Source organism: Syngnathus typhle, linkage group LG4 (genome assembly GCF_033458585.1).
Source record: "Syngnathus typhle isolate RoL2023-S1 ecotype Sweden linkage group LG4, RoL_Styp_1.0, whole genome shotgun sequence".
NCBI classification, from domain to species: domain Eukaryota; kingdom Metazoa; phylum Chordata; class Actinopteri; order Syngnathiformes; family Syngnathidae; genus Syngnathus; species Syngnathus typhle.
In genome coordinates this window covers 21,476,022-21,499,043 of record NC_083741.1, presented here as the reverse complement: position 1 = coordinate 21,499,043, position 23,022 = coordinate 21,476,022, and the positions used below count along the sequence as shown (strand labels likewise).

General features: G+C 44.4%; 3 protein-coding genes across 5 annotated transcripts; 1 reads left to right on the top strand and 2 right to left on the bottom strand.

Moving 5' to 3' along the window:
* Nucleotides 1-249: 249 nt before the first annotated feature.
* On the bottom strand, nt 250-11,234 carry abcc12 (ATP-binding cassette, sub-family C (CFTR/MRP), member 12). The gene is made up of 31 exons (XM_061275797.1): nt 11,068-11,234; nt 10,096-10,184; nt 8,374-8,424; nt 8,195-8,298; nt 7,968-8,114; nt 7,513-7,660; nt 7,176-7,412; nt 6,757-6,930; nt 6,539-6,686; nt 6,317-6,465; nt 6,022-6,129; nt 5,565-5,876; nt 5,368-5,492; nt 5,142-5,214; nt 4,608-4,811; nt 4,142-4,276; nt 3,981-4,068; nt 3,844-3,894; nt 3,607-3,717; nt 3,442-3,545; nt 3,095-3,277; nt 2,778-3,004; nt 2,564-2,701; nt 2,307-2,496; nt 1,907-1,996; nt 1,650-1,839; nt 1,386-1,545; nt 1,245-1,323; nt 1,054-1,167; nt 820-984; nt 250-754 (listed from the first exon to the last, which is right to left on the bottom strand). Exons 3-31 carry the CDS (start codon nt 8,416-8,418, stop codon nt 656-658), a joined length of 4,098 nt encoding a protein of 1,365 aa, XP_061131781.1. The 5' UTR covers nt 8,419-8,424; nt 10,096-10,184; nt 11,068-11,234; the 3' UTR covers nt 250-655.
* On the bottom strand, nt 10,622-22,844 carry cep89 (centrosomal protein 89). 3 transcript variants are annotated; one of them, XM_061275815.1, is made up of 18 exons: nt 22,610-22,844; nt 22,247-22,353; nt 21,848-21,994; nt 21,537-21,768; nt 21,065-21,116; nt 20,853-20,948; nt 20,592-20,777; nt 20,306-20,448; nt 19,979-20,029; nt 19,317-19,400; nt 19,136-19,242; nt 18,929-19,044; nt 18,661-18,841; nt 18,375-18,530; nt 18,155-18,296; nt 16,930-17,019; nt 12,140-12,288; nt 10,622-11,472 (listed from the first exon to the last, which is right to left on the bottom strand). In XM_061275815.1, the coding sequence occupies exons 1-18, from the start codon at nt 22,649-22,651 to the stop codon at nt 11,274-11,276; spliced, it is 2,280 nt and encodes a 759-aa protein (XP_061131799.1). In that variant the 5' UTR covers nt 22,652-22,844; the 3' UTR covers nt 10,622-11,273. The 3 variants fall into 3 exon arrangements, 2 of the variants coding, with proteins under 2 accessions (XP_061131799.1, XP_061131800.1); XM_061275816.1 differs by lacking the exons at nt 10,622-11,472; nt 12,140-12,288 and adding an exon at nt 16,337-16,821; XR_009714104.1 differs by lacking the exons at nt 10,622-11,472; nt 12,140-12,288 and adding an exon at nt 17,879-17,966 and having other exon boundaries at nt 16,891-17,019.
* On the top strand, nt 12,259-15,877 carry zgc:165481 (uncharacterized protein LOC100073327 homolog). Its single transcript, XM_061275874.1, has 2 exons — nt 12,259-12,401; nt 14,822-15,877. Exons 1-2 carry the CDS (start codon nt 12,356-12,358, stop codon nt 15,559-15,561), a joined length of 786 nt encoding a protein of 261 aa, XP_061131858.1. The 5' UTR covers nt 12,259-12,355; the 3' UTR covers nt 15,562-15,877.
* Nucleotides 22,845-23,022: the final 178 nt, after the last annotated feature.

Here is a 23,022-nt window from a genome sequence, read left to right as displayed (position 1 = left end):
CACCTTGAGAAGTACTCGTCGTTACTCGCCGAGTACTACAGTACTTCTTTAAAAAGTTTGTTTCGCTTTTAAGAGTAAAGACACGCCATGACATAAAGTTACTAAAATATAAAAGTAACTTTCTGTTCTACAGTGTGTGTGAATTGCTGTGGATACTTAATGACAACTAATGTCTTGTGGTACTGGTCTCACTTAAATTTCCCCTTGAACAAAAATAAAACTAAATAAAAATATTTATTTTTATTTATAAATATATTTTTTATTTATATTGCGTTATGATTTTTCCCCAAAACATGACGTCATTCTCAGTCAAATCAAGTGCAGTGTTTTCAGTGGCTGCTGGGTTGTCAGCCAGGCAAAGACCACTGGCGCCCCCGTGTGGCCAAGAATGAGCAGCAGTATAAAAACAGTACGTAAACAGAAAACAGTGAAGGAATTGAGAAATAACAGTGTATATCTAATTTGCAATTCGCTTGAAAAAGTCATTACAATTCAAACGGTAATCAATAAATAATAATATTTAAATACACATGATTTCTCTCTCTCTTTCCCTGTAAAAAAAACAGTAAAACATGAATTTACTCAGTGCTCACTACTGTGGCTACATGTGCAAAATCCAGTACAAGAATAAAAACATAATGGGTGTACATCAATGTCACTTGGACACGCTCACGGTTCTTGTGGCCGACAGGAGCGAGGAGAACAGCGAGTCGGACCTTTTTGACAACACGTCTGGAACGTCCAGTTCTGCTACCTGCGGTTAAGAGTTTGGGTTATAGAGTTTGTCATTTGTAGCACATAACTTGTCTTGTGTGTCACCTTTCCGCTGTCCATGACTAGAATGCGGTCGGCGTGCATTACAGTGTTGAGTCGGTGAGCGATGGTGAGCACGGTGCAGTCTTGGAAGCCATCTCTGATGGTGGTCTGGATCAGGGCGTCGGTCTCGGAATCGATGGACGCCGTCGCCTCGTCCAAAAGAATGATCTGGATAAAGGAGCCCTGTCAGAGGGTCGCCAGACCCCAACATTTGCTAGCATGTGGGCGTGTCCCAACCTTGGAGTTGCGTAGCAGCGCTCTCGCCATGCACATCAACTGTCGCTCTCCCACTGAGAAGTTCTCTCCGTTCTCAAACACCGGTGCCTGAAGCTGACCCTCCAGTTTGGAGATCTGCGATGAAAACAAAACATCACTCGGCTCTCTTGCGGGCGGGTCTGGAAGGTGTTAGGATCTTTCACGTGACTCACCGAGTCCTTCATGTAGGTCCTCTCCAGCGCTTTCCAGATCTCGCTGTCGCTGTAGCTGTTAAAGGGGTCCAGGTTGTGTCTGTTGACATAGGTGGTCATCAGCCATCGGCAGTCCACAACACACGTTTGCCCGTTAGCTACCTGACTGTGCCGATGAACAGGACGGGGTCCTGAGGGATGATGGACAGTTTGCTGCGCAGATCTTGCAGACCGATGGTGGAGACGTCCACGCCGTCTATCAGGATGCTACCCGCCGCCGGCTCAACCAGTCGGAACAGCGCCACCCCTAGGGAGGACTTACCTGCGGACGAGGCAAACTTTGTTATTCCAAAATTGGAGCTACCACACTTGCACTAGCGAAATTGAGTGTTTGAGGAGCAGTACGACTGGTTTCCGAAGCCTCACCAGAACCCGTCCTTCCCACGATGCCCAGTTTCTCTCCTGCTCGGATGAGAAAGTTCAGTCCATCCAGGACAACGGGCATGTTCTCTCTGTACTTCATTTTGTAGTCTCGAAAGGTGATGGACCCATCCGTGGGCCAGTTCTTCAAGTTACGACCGTTCTCCATGCGTCTGGGACCCTCCGACGTACAACCCTGTTGACGAGAACCAATCAGAGTCTAATCAGGATCGCTTTTGGTGGCTTCTATGACGTTATCTGACCGTGATGTACTCTTGCAGCCTCTCCACCGAGTTGAACCTGGCCCCCACCTCTGTAGATTGCCTCACCACATACTGTAGCATGCCCGTCAACTGCGCACAAATCACATTCGCCGGATCCGGCGGACAAAAATATCAGAACTTTGCTGCCGTAAATAGATTAGGATATGTTGCCTTAATATGGGAACGTATGTAGTATGTCATTGAAAAATAAATCAAAATAAATGATAAACCTGCCTTTGAAAAATGGCCCTTTTAAATAGGCATATCTACTTTACTGCTTAATACTCGTCATCTAAGAAAAGCAAATATTAAACGTTCCCAGTGAGCTTCTACTCCATAGCGCTAACGCTTTTGCTAGTTCTGCTTAGTTAAATTCACTTCTTTGGCTACCTGAACTTACCTGTGTGGTGTAAGACAAAGCAAGGCCCTTCAAAGACGGACTGGTGTAGTCATTGCTACTCAGAACCACAAAGAGCGCCACGAACAAAGCCAGCGTTGCTGCCATCAAGTCAAGCTTGAAGGACAACCAGCGGATCCCGGCGTTAAACAGCATGTAGTGGTTGGAGTTCTCGTCGTTCAGGTACTTAAACCTAAGACACAAGACAGGACAATGGTCGCTGATGTAACCAGGTCAAAGTCAGCAGTAGACCGTCTTACAGTGTGATGTGGCTGTCTCTCATGTTGTAGGCGTGGATGGTGGTGAGGCCTTGAAGAGTGGATGTGGTGAGGGAGATGCAAGGAGAGCGACTCACGTTCTCCAGCTTCTTCATCAGTTGGATGCTCCTCTGGAACATGCTGCAAAAACAAGACAACTCCTCGCAAAAGATACAAAAGCCCGGAGCCCGGTGGTGGAAATTGAAATGAGACGCACAAGAGCATGAGGGTAAACACAAGTCCCAGGATGAGCACAGCGATGAGCATGGCTGGGAAGACGGCGGAGATGGTGACGACTGTGCAGGTAACCAGCAGAGAAAACTGCAAGAAGGGATCCATGTGAACCGGGAGAATGCTATCCAGTTCCTCTTGGTCTTTGGAGAAGCGGTTGAGAATGCGGCCTGTCGGCGTGGTGTCGAAGAAGCTCATGGGACTGGCTGTTACCTGGCAATGACGATAAATGTTTTCATCATCTGAGATGACATCATCAGCTGGTCCGAAATATATATCGATGCGGTTCCACAAATGAGCTACCTTCTTGACCATGGTGTCGTGGAAACGGCAGGCGGCATTCAAGGTGACATGGGTGTAGACGAAGCACTTGATCATGGCAAAGGTCATCATGGCCAACACCATCATGCCGTAGACCAGTTGGTAGAAATGCAGGTCTGGGTTCTTGGAAATGTCACCCTTCTCTTGTGTGGTCCCGTTGACTGACTGGACGTAGCAAGGTAAACATGTTAGAATAATAAAATAAAAAAAACGGTGGTAGTAAGATCTGGTTTTGGATTGGAGTTTTAAATTCAAACTTCAGTCCGTATTTGTACTTCAATATATGCGGTCGGCTAGTTTTGTGTGTGAGCATGTTTGTGTGCTCTCACCCCGCTGCCCTGGCCGAGCCAATAGCTGAGCCACCAGTTGCAGAAGGCCGTGCAGCCGATCATCAGAACCAGGTTCAGTAAGGTGAGGAAGGTGATGATGTAACCTAAAGTGAGACCATATTAAGTGTGTGTGTGTGTGTATTTGTGTGTGTGTGTGTTCTCAACCTCCTGCCGCCTTGCAGTACTGTGCGTAAATCCTCCAAGAAACGGCGCCCTTCGAAGTGGACTCCTTGAGGACCAGCTGGTCGCCAACATCTGATGAAATTCCCTGGCATGCTAACGATACAAATATTTCCGACATTGACTCACATCCAATACGAGAGTCGGACAGTGAAATCAAATGTACTATTGTGAACCTCTGAAGTGTGTTTTATTTGATTCAAATAAAGAGGCTTGACTCACATTTTTGGCTGGTCACGTCTGCCACCTCGTCGACGTCTGCGATCTCGAAGGCTATGAGGAAGAGTTAGAAGCTTCAAACACTGTCAAATGTCAACTTGGTGTCCTCCCAGTAATGTACTAGTTATAATTGTAGTAACCTGGATTGATGATTCCGCTGTTTGCCCGCTCTCTCAGCTCAACCTCTATCGTCTTCACGGGCGGAGCCTCCTCTTCTACCTTCTCAGTCTGAACGCAACAATAAGTAACGTTTCGATGTTACGTGAAGAAGGAGAAGCGGAAGAAGAAGAAGAAAACACACTTTGGCCTGTTGTGCCTGGTAGCCACCGATGAGCTGAGCGTAGCGTCCATTGGCTTTGATCAGCGCCTCGTGGTTCCCCGACTCCTGGACCTCGCCGTTTTCCAGCACCAGAATGTCGTCGCAGTACTCTAGATACTGATGGAAGTACCGTAATTTTCGGACTATAAATTGCGTTTTTTTTTCATAGTTTGGGTGGGGGGTCGACTTGTACTCAGGAGCGACTTATATACATATATGTTTTTTTTCACTTTTTGGGGCATTTTATGGCTGGTGCGACTTATAGTCCGAAAATTACGGTAGCAAGAATAATCATACTGTAATAGTCATACAGTCCAGTTTTCTTATTTTTAGAGGAAAGTGGAACAAAGTGTTCTCAGTACAAGACTCCAGCCTTCATAAATTATTTTTAAATATTCACAATATCTATTTTTTTTAATATAGAAGGAACATTTTGTGGCCTTGGTACCTGGAGCTGGTGCGTGACAAGAATGATGGACTTTCCCCGAAGCTGACGCTTGATGCACTCCTCGAAGATGTGCTTGCCCACGTGGGCGTCCACAGCCGAGAGCGGATCGTCTAGCAGGAAGATGTCCTTGTTGGCGTAAACGGCCCGAGCCAGGCTGATTCTCTGCTTTTGTCCGCCCGACAGATTCAGCCCACGCTCGCCGATCTGACCACAACAATAACAAGCGAGCGAAAGAAATCGACAACAGTCTGTGAAATCAATGACAGAAACACAACTCGGCAATAATGACGGAAATCAACACCAGAAACAAAAATGAAAATTAAAAACAAAAAAAATCCAAAGAAAAAAGAAATAGAAGAATACTTAAAAAAAAACCACGAAAAATAATTAAAAACAGAAAAAAAAAAAAGCAATAAACAATAATAATACCCAGAACATTAAAAAAAATACAGATCAAACAAACAAAAGAAATCAACAATCCAAAGAAAAAAAAGAAATAAAAGAATTCTACAAAAAATCAACAGTAGACCGTACCTCTGTTTGATCGGCATGTGGGAGTATCTTCAGGTCGGGTCTAAGGCTGCACCCGTCCAAAACTCTTTCATATCTGTTCAAAGAAACTAATAAGTAATAGTTGCAATTGTTGTAGCATACTAGTAAAAGCAGTTGTAGTCATTTTAATATCACAATTTCTTGGGGTTTTATTCTTCATTTTTCGAGTCAATCATTTGCATTGATCGTTTTTCTTGGTGTGCATTACCTGTTCGCATCCATCGGGCTCCCCATCAGGATGTTTTCTTGAACGGTTCCATGGAAGATCCACGCCTGCTGCGAAACGTATGCAAAGGTGCCGTCGGCCGAGACTGACCCCTGCAGGAGGTGCATCTACGAAAAACACAAACGACCTTCACGTGAAGGTCTTCAACGTCAGGAAAGAGGTAACCAGGGTCAAGTCACCTGCTCCAAAATGCTCGAAATCACTGAGGACTTCCCACTTCCGACATTCCCGCAGACACCTAGCAACTTTCCCTTGGGTAGCGAGAAGGAAATGTTCCTCAAAGTGGGCTGAGAGTTGGATTTTTTATCCGCCTTGAGTTCAATATCTCCGTCGTCCATCACCATCCCTTCGTTGTTCTCGCCGAGTAGGCTGGAGTCACTCTGGATCTCTGGTTTGCTCCAGGACAAGGTAGCGTTTATCATCTCAATGGCCACGTCGCCACCTTTCATTTGTACCAAATAGGGATCTGGATTCTGGATCAGCAATATTTTCTAGAGGGATGAACAGATTGCACTTTCCATCACTGCCAAACTCTAAAAATTCCAACTGCAGATTGAGCAGAGCTTTCCCTTTGTTTGATTAGTGGCGGTCGAGGGTAATGCAGGCGTTATCTCCCGACACTATCTAATGTCCTACCTTGAGACGGGCCATGGACACGCTGGCTTCGGCCAGAGCCTTCACGGACATTGGCATGAGGGCAAGGCAGAAGCGCAAGGCGTTGAAGATGGCGATGACTGTGAAGGCCTGGTGAGAACATGGAAAGTATCCATCAATCTCATCAAAGCACCACCTCCACTTCCAACCCAAGTTGGAATACGTTTTTTTTGTCCAATCAGATTTCAGTTGCTATGGGTCAAACTAGCAGACTAGCATCTCTTTTCCATGACTGTTTTCAAGTCCTCTATTATGTTCATTCTTGAAGTGCACTCACCTCGGTGGTGTCGAGCGGCCAGCCCAACAAGGTGTGTAGCATGAAGGTGGCCACGGTGGCCAGGGTGGGGATGATGCTGGTGATGCTTGTGTTGCTGTTCTGGATATAACTGGCTATGCGCAGATATTTTTTCTCGCTTTGCCTTAACTCTGGAAGGAACCCAGAAATAGGTCAATGTCGGGTGCCGTTGGTCGGAGATGTCCCCGGAAAAATAAGCCCTACCTGCGATTTTCTTCTCAAAAGATTCTTCCCAGGCGTACATCTTGATGAGCTTGATGCTGTTGAGGATCTCGTTCATGGTGCGAACGCGACTGTCCGTCATCAAGATGGCTTTGTGTCGGAACTTGTTGATGAGTTTGGCCATACAAAACTGAAGGCAGGTGGGAAACCACAACAATTAGTGACCTTAAAAGACGGCGGGGGCGCATTGGGTTCCTGACCTGAACTGGGATGAAGACCAGATAGATCCCGACACCAAACAGCGCTGTCACGCCCAGGATGTAGCTGGCGTAGACGATGCAGATAACGAAGAGTATCGGGGCCGATACCACGAAGCTGCCGAACACCACCGCCTCAAACATCTTGTGGCCGTCGTTCGTCAGGACGTTAATGATCTGTGGGGAGAGCAATTTACTCAACTCTAATTTACTCCCAAATCAAGATAAGCTCACGGAACAAAATTGCTGCATAGTCACGACTCAGCATTTTTAGGCTGAGAGAAAAAAACTTTACTTTGGTGCCATCGTGTGGCATTTTGGTGAGACGAAGCGCTTTATTTAGACAAAAGTAGTGCTTTGTCACAACTGCATAGCCTCTCTGGACACTAGAGATTTTTTTTTTTTTTTTTAAGGGTCGCTACCTCTCCCATGGAGATGCCGCTGTGCACCCGCAGCGAGATGACCTTTATGTAAGCCATGGTGCTAAAGGCCCCCTTCAGCCGGACGGCGGTGCGTAGGTTGATGGCCCACAGCAGCGAGATGAAAAAGCCCTTGCAGAACTCGCTTGAGAACAGAGCAAAGCAGAGCCAGATGCCGTGCACCTGGGTTGACTTGGAAGGGTTGGCGACGTAATCCAGCAGCAGGTATATCATAACAGCCTGAGAGAGATTAAAAACGGTGTTACAATGGTGGAAGCTCGGACCAAACAAATCCGAGGGCCAAGCGTTTTGTTATTTCAGGGAGATGGAGTTGACTAACCGGACCCAGAAAGGCTGCCACCATGGCGATGGCCCCGGCCACGATGGAGAAAATGAGCCTGTTTTTTTGGAAACGTAGAATGACTCGGACCAGAGATGCCTTTTCCAGACCCGACTTTGCTACTTCCTCCTTCCAGAGTCTCTGCAGCCTGAGGAGAGAACACGGTCTGTTATTCCAGAATCACATTTGTCTCTCGGGGTGATTGTGGATTGTCCAGGACATATTTTGCATGTGGTTTGGTTCCTGCCCTACTTGGTGGCTCAGAACCTAAACATCTCCAGGAAGGTGTCTGTGTAGTAATTTGGAAAATTGAACAGCAGCAACTGGGCTCTTCCTGGTTGTTGAAGATGGTTGATATCTAATCCAAAAGGTATCTTCACTTCTAGGTTTTGTGTGAGATCTCCCGAATGATCAGCTAGCTCATATAACAAAAGTCACAAGGAAGAGCGCTGGACCTGTTGGTGCTTTCACCAGCCTTATCCAAAGGAGACATCATGATGGTATTCATGTCCAGCCTGTTCCGGAAAACGGCCCACATCATGGAGGTCATCCACGAGAAGGTGGCGAAAGACAGGAACCCCGCATTATCCACGGGATGAGGACTAGACAGCAAACAGACCTTGTGTTAGCAACAAGTTAGCCACTTTTGACAATAAAGCAACGCTAAGCGAAGTGCACGGACTGCTTCGAGGTCCAGCGGAAAGGTTTGAGGGTCTCAAGGCTGTGCTTGTACTTCCCAAACAGCGAACGGCGAGTTTTTCTGCCGGCATTGTCGTTTCCTCTGATCTGAAAGTCCAAACAAGTGTTAGGTTGCTCGTGCAAGTACAGGAAGATGCGTTTATTTATATGATGCGTACTCACACCAAAGTCGTGGTTAGTTTTCTCCAAATCGTACTCTGCCTTCATCTTGTCCTGTAGTCAGAGGAGTTATCAGATGGCGTTGGTTCACTTTGTCGAAATTCAAATGTTGTGAGTCATAACATAAATTGGACTTATTTCCAACTCTTTCGCAGTTGCTTGGGGATATTTGCTGCACACAAGTAAGAGTGCTTAGTCAATACAACCAACTGATCGCTCACAAATTTAGCTCGGAGCAAGTTGCTCCGGTTTTTCGCCCGCTTTTGACACACACCTGAGAGAGTTGTACAGATACGGTACTTGCAAATATTGTTTGCCAGCTAAATAAAAAAGGAATTATGTTTCGGTACTTTGTGAATTCCGGAGTGATGCATGAGCTCATTCATTTCAATATGAAATATGGAACGTCATGAGAATTCCCAGTGGGCTATTTTACGTCGTTCAATTCTTATAAATTTCATTCGAAATTAGTAAATAAAGTGCCTTAGTATACATAGCGTATTTTACTAAGGATGTCGGGGAAAAGAATCTAATACCAAAAGGAGGAGTGAATTTTAGGGTTGCTATCCTAAGATCGTACGGCGCCGAGTGTCATTGACCGGGAAGTCATGTCGACCTAATTTATGCGAATGCAAATAGACGTTTTAAATTAGCCGTAGGCTGTTTTCTTTGGTGACGTTCTTTATAGGAGGTTGGTTAGCGTCAGTCAGCTAAGGAGGTGGAGGAAGTGGTGTGATGTGGTTTCAAGCGAGTGCAAACATGACGTGTTGCGTTAGCTATAGCCTATATTTGTTGATTTAACGGTGTTTAGTCATTCATCCTTCTCATCTGCTTATCCTCACGGGGGTCACGGAGGTCTTGGAGCCTATCCCAGCAGTCCCTGGGAGGACAACAGCCAATCCGAGGTCACACACGAACAAACACTCAGGGTTACATTAACAGCAATTTGGAGTGGACAATCGACCTCCCGTGGATGTTTTTAGAATATGGGAGGAAACACGAGTACACGGAAGGAAACCCACGCAGGCACGAGGAAAACATGCAAACTCCACATGGGCTGGAATCAAACCCTGAACTGTGAGGCGACGTGCTAGCCACCATGTTTGATTAATTTTACTAAAAATAGACAACTTGACTAATTCATCTGCCCTGATATACACTACCGTTCAAAAGTTTGGGGTCACAAAATTGTTTGGGTGACCCCAAACTTTTGAACGGTAGTGTAAATATTATTATAATAAAATATTATGAATTAAATATTATAAATTAGATCTTATAATTGTATAAGATTATATATAATCTATGAATATAAGTATACATATATATTATAAGATTGTTTACACAGAAGACTATATATATAATCTATAAATAATTATCTAAATAAATATATACACTACCATTCAAAAGTTTGGGGTCACCCAAACAATTTTGTGACCCCAAACTTTTGAACGGTAGTGTATATACACACACACACGCACACATTTACATATACACACAGTCAAGTAGGACATGAAGAAATAAAAAAATAGCTTTTTACGAGTTATTAAATGATACATTATTGTTATTTTGCTGGTGAGTGATAGTTACATCACTATGGAGTTACCTTGATATGTTGTGATAAGCAAAGTTCTCAAGCTATGAAATCATAGATGAACAAATTGGTCCTATTATGGAATGGTATATATAAATAAATGAATGTCAGAGTAGTACGTAAAAAAGAGTTACCTGCAGGTGCGTGAAGGACGAGGAGGAAGACAGCGTGTAGCCCGATCCGACTTATTCCAAAGACTGAAGCAGCATTTTTTTTCCCCCATCTGCATTGGTTGCACAAGAAGCTTCAAAGGTTACAATGACTATGCAATGATGTGAGCACGTGTAGCACATTTACGAGGAGCCAAGGCCACGCGCCCGCGCAGAACCAACACATTCTGTTGGAAAAGCTTCACACAAAACATTTGAATATAAGGAAACCGTTTTCTGCTTGTGGTGGATTTTTTCTTGTACATTCAGTTCTTCAAATAAAAAGACAACTTCCTCATATAATCTGATGATTTTGTCATCCTGAAAAAACACAAACGTTATTAGATCTTTGACAAATGTTAATTTTTTTCTCAAATGTATGATTTTTTATCTTTGGGGAAAAAAATGCTTATTTCATCCTTGGGAAAAAAAAAAAATCTCTTATTATTCAGATGTTACTGCAAAAAAAATACACATGATTTCTGTCAATACATTTGTTTAAATTCTAAAGTGCTGATAATATTTTTTTATTACAACAGAGGATGCCATGCTGTCACTCTTACTGGTCAAATTTATTTTGCCAAAAATAGGCAAATATGTATTTGAGGAGAAAAAATAAGAAATCTATTGTAATGACGTTGCACTTTTTACTGCCAATGCTGTACAAAGTTATTTCATTGTGCTGAGGCATGCACATAGGACAGATAACTTAACTGCTATAACGTTAGGAGAGGCGCGGCTTTTATTGGGAACATAATTGTAAACGATACCGTGGATCATTCACCGGCTACTCAAAGATGTTCTGTTGTGTATCGTTAGAGGAGACCTTTTGGCAGTTATCTGACTTGAGCTAGGATGTTTTTAAGTCACCGTGACCTTTTCCCTAGATCTGAATCTTCCTATGAACAGACCACAAGACACATTGTCACATGAGCTTGGAAGGAAAAGAGTAGGAACCATGTCGGATGGAGTGGAACTTCTTCATCGGGCCGAAAAAGTCTCAACGTCCATGACTCGATCTTCCTGGCATCCATTAAATAGTCCAACTGAGAATATGCTTAGCATACAAGCAATAAAGATAAAAAGTCAGGTGAGAGGTTCCCTCAGAATTTGTCAGTATCATGTATAAAAAAATAGAAACGATGCCTGTCTCATGGCCTCTTCTAGCTGTAGAAATCCAGATCTTGTTTTGGCTTCTCATCAAAATGCTGCAGTTTGAGGAAGTCGGAAGGAAGCTCGGTGTCAGCAAAGGCTCGTTGGAGGATGGGGCCGGTGGGGCCGGAGTGGCTGAGAGTCTCCTTGAGTTGCTGGTTCTCCTTGATGGCTGCCTGCCACACCACCTCCAGTTCCTCCTCCACCTCCCTGAACAGCAAATAGTCACATCATGAGGAACATCTCATATCTCCAACATGTGCAATTTAGTGTTTTTTTTTTATTTTTAATCCATGTACGAATCATTCCTGAAAAATCACATTTCTCATATTGTGATTTAATTACATATTTTATTCAGAATGTTAAAATTCTATCCAAACATAAAGTTTTGAAAGTCTCCATTTTTTCCATTCATATCTCTGCTTTTCTTAAACTCCCTCTTTTCTTCCCTCTTCCATGACATTTCAAAATATATAGTACTTATATTATATCTTTTATTTATTTCTATAGTGTTTTAATGCCATTTAGGACTTTTTTTCTGTATTAAACCATGAAAAAAAATATTAGAACGACTTTTTCCCTGACGTATTGTCCACTAATTTTGAAATGACACCATCTCCTCCCTCTCACCCATCTGCATCTCTCTTCCCTTGGCTCCTCTTTTTCCCTTTTCTCCCTTTCTTCGTCTTTCCTCCTTTCCCTCCAAGTACCGTTTGAACTCTATCGCTCCTCCTTTTCTCCCATCTAATGCATCACTCTACCTCGCTCTCTCCACCACCCTCTCTCGCATCCTCCTCCCTCAGCAACCATCTCCTCTTCTCTCCACTGCATCAATCGCTCGTGCCGCTCCTCATTTGTTGCCTCCTCCTCCCCCTACCGTTTGGACTGCAGCAGCCTCTCCTCCGCCTGCTGCCTCTCTCCCAGTAGCTGCTGCAGGTGGACCATGTCCTGGCGGTGAGAGGCCGCCGTGCCCGCCGCCGCTTCCTCCAGCGCCGCCAATCGGCTGGACGCCAGCCTGCGGTACACCTGAAACAAAGAGGAAGAGAGAGAGAGAGAGACAGAGAGCGAGAGAGTGTTGCCATGAGGGAGGTGGATGCACATGGAGGAGGACGACGCAGCAGCGACAGCGGCAAAGCGAGGTGAGTGGTGTGCTGTTATGTGCTGATGTAGTAGCAACAGATGTGCAACAACACGCTCAAACAGGTTATGCTGATCAACTGCCTCAAACAAGTGGACATGATGTTAATGATGATGATGCGGTTCAGGGGTGATTAGTTCGGTTTGGCATATTCTATGGCCGTATGTTTGTTAAAGCTGTAATGAGGGACCAAGCATCCATCCATTTTCTCGAGAACTTGTTTTCATTGCGGTAGGTTGGAGGGTGAGCTGGAGCTTATTCCAGCTGACTTTGCAGATTCACAATTTGCTATTTGTGAATTCACCTAGATGTGGATTTTTCAGGAGAGGCGATCGTTTATTTAAAAAGAAAACTCCCCGACCCGGTTGTTTTTGTGCTCAGGCTAAGGCTTTGCTATTATACAGGCAGAGGATTTCTTCCGAAAATATATCTGGATTTATTATTGCAACATCATGCACAGTTAGGAGCAAAAACAGCTGTGCTTAAATGTAAAAAAAAAAAAAACTCAGGTAATGATTACATTTAAATGTGTTGGCTGCAACCAGTTCAGGGTGCACCCCACCCTCTGCCCAGAGACCACCGAGATAGACTTCAGCACACCCGCGGCCCTCCTGAGGATAAGCGGTTCAGAAAATGGATGGATGGATTAAATGTGTTGAATAATAAACAAAGATCCGTCCGTCCGTCCGTCCGTCCGTCCGTCCGTCCGTCCGTCCGTCCATCCATCCATCCATCCATCCATCCATCCATCCATCCATCCATCCATCCATCTTCTGAACCACAAAACGTCGTAATCATTATAGACACGAGACATTTTGGTTATTTTTCTGAATAGTACGTTAAAAATTAAAAAGTTTCGAAAACGTGCAAGGACTGGGAACAATTAAGTGCCGAATTGCTGCGTAAAACTCTTTTTCACCCTTCCAGTTTTTCACATTTTTCTTATGGGCGGAAACAGAACTTGTTTAATTTCTACCAGTTAAAATAAACAGGGAGCCAGTTAATGTCATCAAACAGCCCGAAACCTTTTTTTATTGATGAATTGTTCAATATTTGCCAAACTGCCACCGTGAAGTGACTTCAAAAGGGTTTCCACCGCACTACATAGTGATCATATTCCAATTTTAATTTCATATGTCAAAGGTCAAATTCCCGACCCAACTTCCTGGGTCGGTCCAATTCTTAATTCAGCACTTTTGAGAGAGTATGAATTATAATACTATATTTTTTGGTTTGAACATTTTTAAAGTGACGCAAATCAGCACAAGAACTTGAGCTACTTGTTGCTATCAGCGTTAGAATGAGTTCAACAAGCTCATTGGATTTATGTCGATAGGATCACTCTGATGTATTAACAGCAAGAAGCATCTTTTAATCTCTTCAACATAATTAGCGATCTGGTTCAGAGCAGCCAAGGCTTCAAACAAATCATTTTACAGTGAAACTCCAAGCAGCAACCTCATTTGAACTGCCAGCTCAGTTAAAAAGGATCTTTGACGTCTATAGCCGTCAATGGCAGTGAATGAGTTCAGGTATTTACTGCAGAAAAATACTACGTAAACAACGTGCTTTATGTCGAGCTACAAAGTGCAGCAGTGCAAACACACTGGCTTTTCTTTCTTGTAGCGGTCTAACTGCTCTTCGGGTAATTAACCCCTAGTGGCTTTTTTTCTATAAATGGAAAATATCCGGGAAAAACACCTGCCGGTCCCACAGCAGGTTGATATTAGTTTTGAAATCTTCATTACCGTTCGCTTTTCAATGAGTGTAACCCTAAAACGCCGTTTCCCTTTTTTTTTTTTAAGCATTTTTTATGTACTTATCAAATATTATCAAGGTTTGTCGATATGACTTTATTTTGTTACTTTTTGGGAACTATTCTAACCTAACGCAACTTTACAGTATTTAATGACCAATGCTGTGGTTAGTCGCTAAGTGTTCCTTTCACTTTCTTCCACGATGACTCTTCCAGTCAGCGGTACATACATAATGGTTTTCCAATGACAATCGTACGAGCGGAATCACCCAAGTGTCTGCAAAAAGACAATCCCTTGGCGACGAGGCGGTGCTAGGAAACCCATTATAGGTCAGGTCAAGTTTGATATCTGTGGTTTTGGTCATTAAGTGAAACGAGGTCTGAAGAGTGCATAGTATGGTTTTGCTCCATGGAAGAAATGGGCACCTATAGATTGTCTTGGGCGTGTTCTGGTTCTTGAAGAGGTCCTTTGGTAAATGACATCGGTCCATTCAGCCATTATCTGAACCGCTTATAAAAGGCAATGAGCCGTTCTACTGGGGTGATGGAAAGATAAGTGACATGATGGCTTTCATGTGGACACATTGCAGAATTTAAATACTTGGCAGTGACTCTGACCCTGACCCTATCTAAATGATCATTGATTCTCAGTCTGTCTGCTTCAGAGCGCGAGTGGAAGATGAGCTGCCCTCAGGCTGAGTTGGAGGAAAAGGAGCGGCCTTTGTCCGAGGAACTGGAATGTAAAATTTGCTACCAACGCTACAATGCACATAACCGCCGCCCCAAACTCTTGGACTGCCTCCATCGGATGTGCACCCGCTGCCTGGTCAAAATCCTCTACGTCGCTGACGGCACGGGCTTCATCTGCTGCCCCTTTTGCCGCCACCAAACCCAGATCGGCGAGTACGATGTATCGGCCCTGCCCGACGACGCCAACATCATGTCCCGCTTAAGGCTACGTGACAAATCCTGGAGCTTGGACCACAATCAGGAGGTGGTCCTCTCCCCGAAGAGTTTCTTCTCCTCCAGCCCATCTCGCGACTCATCCAACTGCCTCTTCATCACCATCATGGACGTGCAAAGGGAGCCGCAGCGCCTCCCGAGTCACAACAGCAGCTCTGACGTGGAGCGCAACGTGGAATCGCTGTCGGCGGCTTCCAACGGGCAGGCGGACCAGGACTCCCTGAGCAAATTCTGTAATCATGTCCCACGCATTCTTGTGTGGCTGCTGGGCTTCTTGTACTTTGGCTCCCTGCCTCTTGGGATCTACTTGTTGGTGATCCAGAGGGTGACTCTCGGCATAGTGTGCGTCAGTTTGGTGCCGTCCAGTTTGACGGTGTGTCTGGTGTACGGCTTCTGCCAGTGCTTATGCCAGGGCATGTGCGACTGTTCCTCTCGGGGATGAAATCAAAACTGGCGGTGGTCCGGTCATAGGGACGGAGATGTAAATGCGGCCAGTCGGTAGTGTTTGTGCCTTTCGAGGCAGGTCTAAGAGTTCCATCTTGATAGACTACATCTGCATTCCCACACAATATATAAGCATATACAATTAAAACGTACATTCATTTCGAGAGGCCCGAGGATCCTGGTCTAATGAATGTGACTTACTGAATGGTTACGATATTTCTTAAGAATTTATAATAATCTCATTTAATGATCATTTTGTCTTTCTGCTCATAACTACGGCTTGATGACTAAATAAACTGTTTGTTTTTTTTCTATACGATGAATCATTGTGTCATGCAGCAACATTATGGCTGTTAGTCAAATCTATTTAAAAAAAATCAAAAAACAAATGTCATAACATACGACTAAAGTGAACTCAAAGACATACAAATGAACAAACAATCCAGCTTTCTAAACAACCAGATAACACCTGAATTAATAACTAACAAACAATTTAGCTGACTACAACCCAATTAACTAATTACCGTAATTTCCGGATTATAAGTCGCACCGGAGTATAAATCGCACCAGCCATAAAATGCCCAAAAAAGTGAAAAAAACATATATGTGTATATACTAAGTCGCTCCTGAGTATAAGTCGCCCCCCCCACCCAAACTATGAAAAAAAACGCAACTTATAGTCCGAAAGTTACGGTAAGTAAACACCCAACAAACTACCGAACTTACAAATCAATTGACTAACTACGAAAGTAAAAGAGTCAAGTGAAAAGAGCTCAGGGGCAGACAAATAACTTTATGTAGATGCTTTGCAAATGTTCTTGGACATTTTGTCCTTTTAACTAATGTGTGGCACAGCACACGAGCGTCTTCAAGACACCGATCACAGTGTAATAACATCTGGGCGACTAAGTGGGCACTTAGCCTTTCTTGGAAAAGTCTTGCGAGGCCGCATTGATTCTCGTCTTTCCAACCAATCTGGGCTTTCCAAACCACAAAATCCACTAATCTGCTCTCAAGTTGAATGCACAGACGGCTTCATGTAAGTAACACTTGATGAACGCAAAACTAAATTGCGGTCCTCGTCGCAAAGTCGTGGTCTGCAAGAGCGGTAATGACTGGCAAGCGGATGCTGAAGCTCCTTAATTGAACACAGTAGCCTCATGTTTCCTTTCAGAGCTGATTCCGCTCATCTCGCAGTCAACGAGGACCTTGGAGGTGTGTCGACCGCTCGTGCAGAAAAAGCCCGGACGGGCAAATTCTTGTGTTGATTTTTAAAATGGATGATAAAATGGCCCATTTCACTTGACCTAATTAAAATGCATGATGTTTCCAGCATTTTGCACATCCCTGCTGTATAACAACTCACCTTGACACGCTCCTGCAGCTTGCCGAATCGGATGGTGCCGCTCATCATGCTGCCGATGAATCCTTGTTTTTCCTGCTGGAGTATAGAAGCCTGAGGAGAAAGAGGAGGTTTGTAAGAGAAAGGTAAGAGTTGAGCGACAGAAGCTTGAAGGAGACAGCCTGCCGAGTCTGGAATCACATTTTATGAACTCGTCGACTTCCCGGGGAAGCCAAATAACTACTTGCTGAAGACTGCTGTGCCTATTTGTTGCCATTAGCATATATTTGTCGTATTTCTGCCAGGTCCAAGAGTTATTTGTGATTTGTGTATTATTGAGTTCAAAACATCATAACGGTTAATAGGAAAAAAAAAAAAAGAAATGTAAAGCACTGTCGGTAAAACGAAAGCCGTCTACTTGCACCTTTAAGTGACATGTTAGGAAAATGATGCCGCTAATGGCCCAACGCCGTCACAATTCGGGTAACAATCAACAAAACACTCTTAGCGGCAGAATACACACAAATTGGCTCCTATTATGCTCCATCTGAGCGGGTGCGTGTCAGGCTGACCTTCTACGCACAACAGGCTGCGGCTTTTTAAAAGTCTGAATGTGTTGACATTTCAAAACGTCGTGGTCATGCATACATTACAATCCTGTGCTCTACAGCAATGCGATTCCACAAAAGTCTACCATATGTTTTTATTGTTGACAAAAATTCCAAAAATTCAGATCCGTCCATATCGGGCTGCCGGTTAATTGTCTCCGAGCATTCAAGCCAGTCATCTCGCCTCCGAGTTGCTAGACAATATAAACTCGCTGTCGGAATGTGCTTGCAAAGCAATCGCGCCGGAATCTTCACGGAGAACATATTATCTCAACTTTCACACAGCTGTCGTCATAAAATTCCGACAGCAGCTATATTTAACAGTGTATAAAGTTTATTTGCACGCGTTCTTCAAGTCCATGTACCTCAGCTGCTGACTGACGCTACCTTTGTATCAATTCTGAAGCTACACTGCTTCTATCCACTGTGGCCACACAGTCTTGGTGCTCAGTCCTGGAAAAAAAAAAGGGCATTTCTTTCCCCTCAAAATTCTACACTCAAGATCAAGTAAATGAATATATGATGCAAAATGTGTTTTTTGCAAATCGATTTAGAAAAGTTATTAAAATGTTTCGATTTAATTTTCTTTTTAATTTTCTATTAGTTTTTGATTGCATCATTCATCACACGTGTCCTGGTACCATATGTACGAGTTGGTCGCGCTCCTGCGAGATGCGATCCGCTACGGAAACAACGGCTTCCAGGTAAGTGCGCGTCTTGCCCTCCTTCAGCACGCACTCGTCCTTTTGCTGCTTCAGTGCGCTCAGACGCTTCTCCGTCCTCCTGCGATCGGACATAGGAATAAGGAATTGTGAAAAAGGGTGGATATCCCGCTAAATGCTAACTTGCGCTCACGTTCACCTGTTGGCTTGTCTGCTGCTCTCCAGCTCCGACTGCCTCCTCTCCACAGCCGCCATCAGTTTGGCTTTGTCCGCTCGCAGACTTTGATTTTGATGGCGGAGGGCGTGCGCCTGGTCCACCTCACCTTGGTTCCTGCTGCGTTCCTTCTCGAGCTGCCTGAAAAGGGTGATGAGAAACAACAAAATGTGGAACAAGTGAAGAGTTGTGAATCCTTTCCGGATTAATTGTCTAACATTAAAGTGATGACGTCATAACCCGTCCTGGCGGAGGTAACGCAGCGCCGTACCGCCTGAGTTTCCCCGCGATGCTGCAGTGCTCCTCCCAGGTGACGGCGTCCTCGAGGCGACTTCTCAGCGCGAGCGCCTCCCTTTCATTTTGGCGGGCCTCCTTTCTGCTCTTGTCCACTTCCTCCTGCAAAAGCTGGTTTTCTGCCTCGAGCAGCATCAGCTGCTTGGAAACTCGGGAAACTGCGTGGGGGATCGATGGATGGAAGGAGAGGTCGATGGATGGATGAAAGATGTATGACTGGATGTACAGCTGGACATACGACTCACCTTCAGACAGACGCTCGCTGTGCTCGGCCTCGTTCTTTGCATTCTGAGCCTCCAGCTGCTCGATCAACATCTGATTCTCCTGCAGCACCAGGATGGCCTGCTGCTGCATTTGATGGCTGCACACGCACAAGAATTCTTTGGGTTTAAAATAAAGTTTTCTTTATAAAAATAGATATATTTCGGCGAAATTAATCCAGGAATTTTTACCATTCCTCTTGACTGAGGCCTACAGTTTTCTCAGCCATTTGACGTTGAAACATCTCATTTTCTTTCACCACCTCCTCCACGTGCAACCTCAGTTTCTTCACCTCCTCCTATGGTGATCAATCACACTCTGTCACCCTCCATGATAAAACCAATTTAAGCGCGAGGGTGACGCACAACTTACCTCGGTCGTGCGCAGGAGGGCGTCTTTATCATTCAACATGTCTTCGTAGGTCAACACAAGAGGAGACAAATGCTTCATGTCCACCTACACCAACCGAGGACAAGAGGAGTGATGTCAACTGGGTACGCCCCCGTTGCCAGGGCACATCAAGACAAATAAACATTCACGCATACATAGGTAACACTTAACAAAATAGATTTTAAATATTACATTATTGTTGTTGCTTGACTAAAAAAAAAAGACACAATATTTTTTTCTTTTATTTCTTTGTTTTTTTTCTTCATATTGGAAATCTTAAAATGCAATTGTCCTCTTTAATTTTATTCTGGCTTTGGGGGTTTTAAGCAGGAGGTGTCAGAAAAGTTATTTTTTCTGTAATAGAAAAAAATTCTATTTTGACTTTTAAGCCACTCTTGGGAGACATTTTGGACAAGGCCTCCTCATTGCGGTCAATTATTATTGTAGCACAAGCGATATGCTACCACTAACACATCTGATACGTGTTCCGGCTGGCTCATTATTATCTTTAACAGCTGCCGTCTTGGCAACAACAGAGATCCTGCATTGCCATCAATAAAACAATAATAACCTGATTCATATACAACAATTAGTGTTAAGCATTGCACTGATCTTATTGCAAGCAGTTTTCATTTGTTACTAACCAGCCACGGAGGAGGTGCACCCGTTTTTGATAGGATGCTTAATCTGGAGCTCTGCAACACACATCATAGCAACACAGTTAATGAGAAGATGTGACGCTGAGCTGAGATCCTGTAGAATTAATTCAAATGTATGCGGGAACTTAGTGAGTTAATTATTAAAGTACAATTATAAGAAAAAATGCACGAAAGTGGTTGTGAGGCTAACACATGGCAACCTGAGTAAATAAAGGTTTGAGCTGGTTTGAGCCTCAAATCAGCTCACCCAAAACCTTAATGTGGACAAGCAATGTCAAAAAGGGGCTGATGGATGGATCGTGTTCTTTTTACCTCCTGCTTGTTGAGAGGCCTGTATTTGGTGTGGTAGGCGCTCAGCGCTGCACTGAGCCGATGGACACTACGTTTGAGGGCGTCGTTTTCATCCACTAGCTCCTGCGCCTGTCGCCTTGCGTCTCGCAGCTCCGCCCGCGTGCCTGAAAAAGAAACAAATGCTGGCCATTTGGGTCCACCTCACCTCTTTTTGGATTACAATCGGAGCCATGTTGATGGAATTGAGTTCTAATGATGATTTGTCACATTCTGTCATTTCCAATTTCAGGGAGAAAGAAACACATACCTGTAGGTGAGGTCCTGATTGGCTGGGCCCGCAAGCGAATGACTTCCTGTTCCAGGTGTCGCAGCTTCTCCTCCAGCATGGCGTTCTTCTCCTTCAGGGCCGTCACTGCTTTCCCGTCCTCAGTCGAGACACTGGCCTCACAAGATGGCTGTCTCCGTGCTTTTGACTCTTTGAATCGGCTAGTGGCTGCAAAGGAAATGGATGACATTAAATGCTTCGGGATATGAGGAGAAGAACAAAGTGGGGATTGTCGAGTTTTACACGGCATGTCTTCTTTATGCTTGGTGGAGTCTTTCTTCTTCATTTTTTTGCTGCTGATGGCTGGAGGAAGATCAATGATGTTTTCCCCCAGGAATTCTGTCAAAAATCATTCTACTAAGACTTCAAAAACAATCACCAAAATTAATAAATTGTATGTATTATGGGTGAGAGTGGAAGGAATTTGGAGAGCTTGTGAGACAGGTGATGACTACCTGGAGAAGAGTTCTTGCAGGACATCATTGGACTTGACTTGGGGGAACTTGTCTGGAGGACAAACAGAAACATTTTGTCACCATAATACCAAGACCAATCAGTTCTAAATGAAACAATTATTCTTTTTTATACAGCTCTTGTTCCGGCCCAGAGGTCAGTATGTATCTTACCATGCAAAACAGCGCCACCCAGTGTCTCCGTTTTTTTTAGTGCTGCCAATATTAAGGTTCAAGTGGGTGTGGTGACTAAATGCAGGAATAGAAGACACTTTTGTTTTGTGTTTTTGTTTTTTGTATTTATATTTATTTTCTGGTACTTTTACGTTTTCTCTTCCTTCTAATAATATAATATAATTATGCACATTAACTAACTTGCTTTAGGATTTCTTCTGAGTGTGTTTGTCTGACACACATGCAGACAAGGGGTTCAATGAATATTCAGTGAATACACGTCAATTGTATTGATCCTCACCAAGTGCTTTAAAGGCAAAGCGTAGACTTCTCCTTCCGCATCTGAACACTTCTTCTGACTATCCAAAGTATGATAGACGCGTTCCTCCTCTTCCTTGCCTCCTCCTTCATCTTCCTTGTCCATCTCCTCATCTTCCTTGTCCTCCTCCTCCACCTGGTGCTGGACTTCCTCTTCAGAGTGGTCAGGGGAGGACAAACGCGGACGAGCGACAAAGCCTTCTGACCATCGATCACTGAGGAGGATGGACAATGCAAGTCAGAGTGAGGAATACAGTAGCATTGGAAAGGCTGTGGATGGAGGATGTGTTTCACCGAGTGTAGAGCGCAGTGCTGATGTTGCGCTCAGAAAGCAAGGACTCTGATCGGTCACTCTCAGAGAAAGAGCGGGGACGGGCCGGAGGGAGCGCCCACGTCTGTCCGGTCAGCGAAGAAGACAAAATGGCAGCCGCTAAGGCCGATCTGGGTACAAACCAAAACTAATTAATGGACAATATCAACATCTGAGCTGTAATTTTCCACAAGTTGGTATTATTGTCAGGACGCCATCCGTGTTGCACAGTGCTGGGACAGGGCGTTTAGTATCAGACACTTCCTCCACCCTGACGTGCAATACATCATACTGAGGTCATTGCATCCAAGAACAAGAGGATGGAGTGGGAGCAGACTGATGGGAAACGATCAGAGGAAGCAGAGGAAGAGGAGAAGGGGTACCTGGGTCTCTCGGGTGAGGGTGCGGGGCTGCGCGGGGGTGGGGTACGAGGCACGGCAGCCTTGGGGGCGATGGAGGCGGCGGGGACCAAACCATGGGCAATGTGTTTCTACAGACACACACACACACACACAGACATGTATACAACATGCGAGGGCTCATACACAAAAAGACGTTTGTAATGTCACCATCCTTCCTTACCACATCCTGCCCTACTGCCTACCTCGTCCTGCCCCGCCCTGTTGTACAAAACCCAACTCTTTACTTTGTCCCCTCTCAAACTTTTCGAAGGCATTTCCACTATCTATACAAACATGCCCATGCTAAATTTGACCAAATAAAAACATTAGTGGAGGAACACTCACGTATTGTTTGTTTTTCTCCCTCCTGAAGTTCAGCTTAAACATGGCGGACGATGTGTGTCAATGAAGTTCTTGTAAAACTAACAGCAAGGCTGTAACGGCTGGCGGACATTCCTTTGTTAAAATATAAAAACGCTTTAGTTAGAACTTATTTAACCACTGCCATTTTTGTGGACAAACTAATGCTAATCTTACAGGCTGCTACTTGTGGCTTCCTGGTATCTAGACGCTTCTATGCTAAACCGCACCTCGCTTCATCCGCTGTTCCGATTGGCTCGCTTTTTCTTCTCCGTCCAATCGGTGTCATTTTTGATTTTGCTTAGCAACCACTTGCTTCTTCACTTATTTTTTGCCTGTAGGTGGCAATAAGGTTCCATGAACGGCACTCGCAAATCCATAAAACATTGTTTTTCATC